We start from the raw sequence: 5,645 nt of genomic DNA on the forward strand, positions 1-5,645 counted from the left end.
AATGGATTTTTCTTAGTCTGGTTAGCAGCAGTTACATTAAAGAAACTCCTCGAGCTGTTCTGTGTTAGTTCTTGTTATGTAAGCACAGCATTTCCCGTGCTTACTGTAAAACACCTTGTCAGGTGGAAATACGTGCAGAAAGAGATGCTATAGTGCTAATCTGGTGGTTTTCAATCACAGCAACTAACAGCACTCAGTCTGTTGCCACTGTATGCATGTCTGCATTTATTGTTTTGCTAAATAAAATCCACTTAGATTATTAATCAGAATAAATATTCTCTTTTCAGTAAACCATTTCCTGTCATAGAAGGCAAATCTAATATTACAGTCCTTGACACTCAAATAGAAAAACTGCGCCTCAAGTCTCTGATGCAGATTGGAGAAGCAGCAGCAAGGATGAGAAATGAAGCTACTGATGTGAAAGCCACTCTGACAGAAATTGAGGATTGGTTAGATAAATTACTGCAACTGAGTGAAGAGGTTAGTACCACACAATACCAGTGATTCAGGTAGTTTAGAAATAGCTGTCTAACATTAACTGTTGTGATGCTCACTGCTGATCAAGCAATATCCACTCTCCTTAGAATAGTAATTGTAAATGCTGTGAAAGTAATCATGTTCCCTCTGTAATTAGGATTTACTTAAATACATACAGTGTGTTAGCTGTCTTTACTGAGACCATGTGTTGGGAAATAATGACACTGTGATTTGCAGAATAGACTCTATATTCTGTTTAAAGTAACACTATTTGTCCTTGACTTTGTTCCGTAATGGCAAGTCACACTGCTGGTTCAGGGACTGCAGGATCTTTGTTGTGTTTCTGCAGGATCTCTTGTGCTTCTGCAGCTTGTTAACCATAGTAATCAACTTCTAACAGAGTTAAATCTGTTTGTTTCTGTGTTTGTTTGGGTTTTTTAATTTTCAGCAACATCTGAAGTTTTCATTTCGGTTATCTTGTCACTGGTTTTCACAACATTGTAGAAATATTGGGTTTTTCTATTACTTCTGCTTTGAAAAGCTACTCATTAAAAAAAATTAAAAAGAGCAGTCAAATTGTCAGACTTGCAGCTAACATATAAATGTGTACACAAAGCTGCAAAAAGGTAGTAGGCTGTTTCTGTCTTCTGCTAGAAATCTTATGATGATACACCCTTAATGTGGAAGCATTCCAAGCAGGTCAATCCATAGCATTAGCATTTAGGATCTGTCACTAAACTTATCATAAGGGAATTGAGAAAAATTTGCAAAATAAATATGAGCTGTTTTTTTTTAATAAAACTCAATTGATTTTTAATAAAACAACCTCAATGGTATTTTTAATCTTTCAGAAACTATACATTGCTTTACTTGCAAAGTAAAACAGTTTCCTCTGTTCATCATAATTTCATGATAATTATTGATTCTAAGTGGTAAATCCTTCTATGTAAATTTTAATTTATGTTTCTGTTTATTAAGCATTAGCTTAGTTAAACATTCTATAATTACTTTTCTTAATTTGCTTTTCCCCACAAATAATCCACAGCCACAAAACAGTATGCCTGATGTAATCATATGGATGATCCGAGGGGAGAAAAGACTGGCTTATGCTCGTGTTCCTGCACACCAAGTGCTGTATTCCACAACGAGCCCTGAATCATCTGGTAAATATTGTGGAAAGACCCAAACAATCTTCTTAAAGGTACTCTTATGTGTTTATTTATTCATTTATTCATTTATTTCCCTCTCTCTAGTTAAAAAAATAATTAACTCCCTAAACTGTGATGCCTTCTGTCACGAGCATGAAACATGAAAACAAATTATGAACAATTAAGTGTCCAAACTCATACAGATGAAAAGCCAACTACATATGGCTTTTTCAAAATATCAGAGAAGTTGTAATGTAAAGTTCATCATAAGCCAGTTAGAACCAGCATCAGGCCCAACTCTGAGGCTTTTCTGAAAGAGCTCAAAATTGTGACAGGGCTTTTATTAAAGCTTTGGTATATTAGGGGTGGACATGAATGGAGACTTCAGAGGGAATAAATTACTGTAAGTTATAGAATTTCCAAAAACCTGTTCCATGTTTTGAATGGTTTTCTGCAACTAATACATACCATGTTTACACCCAAAAGTTCCCTAGTATGTCTCTCTGCATTGAGTCTTACTCTTAAATAGGAATGCATTTCTCCATTTAAATTTATATTGTCTTTAGTTGGAATAAACCAGAAAAAAGGCAATCTGATCGTTGAACAACAGCATTTACAGAGTTTGTCAATATATTATTAGTTATACTGATTAATGCTTGAATGCAGGAAAGCCTACATCTTCATGTTTTTGTACATCTTATGATGCATTGCATCCACATTTAGTGAACTGTTCTGCCTAACCTCTGCATTTCCAACATCTCCTGGTGAGGAACACTAGCATCAACACTGAAATTTTAAGTTCTTGTTATGATTAAAAATTCATTGCTGGGTGAAACTTGGGAGAAAATACAAATGAAGAGGCATGATACCCCTGTTACTGTGTTTGTTTTTTATATACCCTAGGCAGGTACCATTTAAATACTGTTTCCTCCCTGAACTACTTATTACTGGCTTTTGAGGAAATACAGTACTGAAAGACATAAATCAATAATGTATTTTTACTCATATTTCTATGTCACTGTATAAATTTTCCTGAAAGCTACAATGCCTGCATAACATAATGAAGAAATAACTATTTTCATTCCTATGACAGTACCCACAGGAACAGATGAAAGATGTCAAAATACCTGTGGAGTTGCGGATTAACATTTGGCTTGGGCTGAGTGCAGTTGAAAAGAAGTTTAATAGCTTTGCAGAGGGAACGTTCAGTGTCTTTGCAGAAATGGTATGTTCATCATTGCTGTCTTACTTTAAACTTGGACATGAGCATTAGGAATTCAATGAAATTGGAGCTCTTCTGAATTTTTTTTTTGTTGCATACTGGGCGGAAAGGGGAGAGAAGTATTTACTATACTGAAACAAGTAGACTCCATTCAAGGCAATTAATGATCAAGAACATTGTGCCTACCAAATGAACTTCAGCAGACCAGATTCTGAACTGGTTAATCAGGTGAAAATCCGGTTAAATCTAGTGGTTTCAAAGACATCTGTCTTGGATTTTTATCAGTGTAATTAAGATTGGGATCTAGACCATTATGTTTTGGCAGGTGAATAACCCTTTACTTTTAATTGCTTCTTGACTTCTACAAATTCTACTTGGATACAAGTGGTTTTGCTTAATTGTGGTTCTTTTGCAACAGTAGAAAATGTACTGTTACAGGAAAGAAAATGGTCAAACCCAGTAGATTTTGCTGTTAAAAATAGGAGAAGATTTGAGATGGAAAAGAATGAAAGGATCGTGTGTTCAGAGAACAGAAGAAACTTGTTCTAATAATGCAATAGAATTTTATTTAACAAAGCTTTAATTTGGAAGGAAGTTTGACTGTTGTTGTAGAGCAGCATTAAATTCAGAAGATAGTGTAGTTTGGCAGTGAAATAATTGTTTACATGTTTACATGGCAGAGTATTGTGGGGAGTATTTAATTTCAGAGAAAGAAAACTTAAAGTAGAATGTTTCAATAGTAACAGTTACATAAATATTTTATGTTTTTTCTCTTAAAAGCTTTTCATTATTCCTAAAGTACTGATTTTTTTCTTCTCAAACAGTATGAAAATCAGGCTCTTCTTTTTGGAAAGTGGGGTACCTCAGGTCTTGTTGGTCGCCACAAGTTTTCTGATGTCACAGGAAAAATCAAACTGAAAAGGGAATACTTCCTGCCCCCAAAGGGCTGGGAGTGGGAAGGAGAATGGATGGTTGATCCTGAAAGAAGGTCAGATTTTTTTTAAATTATATGCAGGCATGAATAAAGGAGTTTAATCTCAGATTGCAGAGTAAAAGCTCCTCTCTCTGTTTTCTTGGATGACAAAGAGATTTTAAGTTGAACTTGCTAGGACAGCAAAAGCCATTCAATAGTCAAAGCTAGATAATAATGCTGATATTAACATTACCTTTACTTTAAAAGGAAAATAAAATCTGCATCCATTTCCTAGGAACCATCTTATGGTCTAGAAGTCAGAGTGCTATGATGGGTGTATTGCTCATATTCTGTTTCCTAGTGCCTCATAATTTAGAAAGGGTTAATAATAGTTTTCCTTTCTAAGAAAGCTACTGTGAGGATCAGTTCTGTCTATGTGAGGTTCTGAGATCCTGCTGTCATGGTTCCAGACAAGACCCTTAAACAGTGCAATCTTCCATAGAGAGAAGCTTAAGCCTGAGATGCATTATAAATCTGCAGTTCATGTTGTATCAACACCATTACAGCATTTGTGTTTATTTCACTAGATGCAGAGGTCCATTACCCTCATTAAGCAACTGTCACAGGTATTTCTCACACTGATTCAAGGCAGCTGCTGTTTTCAGAGCCTAAGTTTGTATGACATTTCCTTCCCCAGCAGACTGAATTCATGAGGTGTAAGTTCTCCCCAGCTCTAGCAATGTCAGTCTTGCTCTGTCATAGGTTTTCAACTAGCAAATAGAGCAGTTCAGCTATTTGTGTTGCCACACTTTTAACCAGATGAGGTAAGTTATTTCTATCACAAACAAAAGCCAGCATGAAAGAGGGATTATTTTATTTATTCTTAGAAGAAAAGGCTCAGCCCATTTAAAATTCTTGTGTTCTAATGGTAAAAAAGAAATACAAGACTGTTGTTATAGAAAAACTGCAGAGGAAAAAGATGTGCTATTATTTGGTCAATTCTAAAATTGTGTCAGTTTATAGGTATGAATGGATGGACTTGTTTTCATATTCACTGAATATGTTTTCTTTCAATTAGTAGTCTGAAATGAAGAAAATCAGGAACAGACATTGAGATATTTTCTCAGATAATGGAAGAAAACTCTACTGTTAAAATGCTTAAGCATGTTCATGCCTTGCAGCTACTTTTATTAAAAAATAATCTGCATGGCTTTATTTGACCAGGAGATGGCATTTTAGAACATACTTCAGTGCTCCCTGAATCACAGTTAATCACATGTAGTAATCAAAGCTATTTTGTCTGATTTAATGTTCTCTTATTTATTTATTCTACTTACAAATTAGAAAAATATTAGCCACCTGATTACTTGCCTTGCCAACAGCATAAAGGGGAACAAAATAAAGTACATTGCCAAATCTTAGTGCATAGCCAGATATATAAAAATTAGAGGTGCATATAACTGTCATTTGCAGTTGGGGTTTTCCTACATTTAATTTTTTTTATTTTTTTTTTTTCTAAGAGGAAATGTTGAAAGAAATAGAACTTCAAGAAGATGGTCAATCCAGAGTTCCAGCACATGTGAATATTCTGTACATAGTTTTTGTATATTCTCTCTAGCTAACTAAAACACATTTGGTTTAGTATTGTATTTGCTCTGGACTTGCAGTTTGTTGACTGAAGCTGATGCTGGTCATACTGAGTTTACTGATGAAGTATATGAAAATGAGAGTCGCTATCCTGGAGGGGAATGGAAAGCAGCTGAAGAGAGTTACACAGATGTGGTGAGACTTAGATTTTTCACTGGATAAGGAAAGGTTTAAGAGAAGGAGATCTAGGATTTGCTACATGGTATATTTCATCTATTAATGCACATAAATGTTATGT

The 5,645-nt window shown here is 34.8% G+C and overlaps 1 protein-coding gene across 1 annotated transcript in view; it reads left to right on the forward strand.

Annotated features, from left to right (window-relative positions):
- MYOF (myoferlin) overlaps positions 1 to 5,645 on the forward strand; it is a 65,984-nt gene that overhangs the window by 38,020 nt on the left and 22,319 nt on the right. The window contains exons 23-27 of the mRNA XM_010000044.1: positions 288 to 480; positions 1,523 to 1,678; positions 2,719 to 2,850; positions 3,672 to 3,835; positions 5,428 to 5,542. Of these exons, the coding sequence (XP_009998346.1) occupies positions 288 to 480; positions 1,523 to 1,678; positions 2,719 to 2,850; positions 3,672 to 3,835; positions 5,428 to 5,542 (760 nt within the window). The remainder of the gene's footprint in view (positions 1 to 287; positions 481 to 1,522; positions 1,679 to 2,718; positions 2,851 to 3,671; positions 3,836 to 5,427; positions 5,543 to 5,645) is intronic.

The sequence above is a fragment of the Chaetura pelagica genome, unplaced genomic scaffold (genome assembly GCF_000747805.2).
Source record: "Chaetura pelagica isolate M959 unplaced genomic scaffold, ChaPel_1.0 scaffold436, whole genome shotgun sequence".
Taxonomy (NCBI): Eukaryota; Metazoa; Chordata; class Aves; order Apodiformes; family Apodidae; genus Chaetura; species Chaetura pelagica.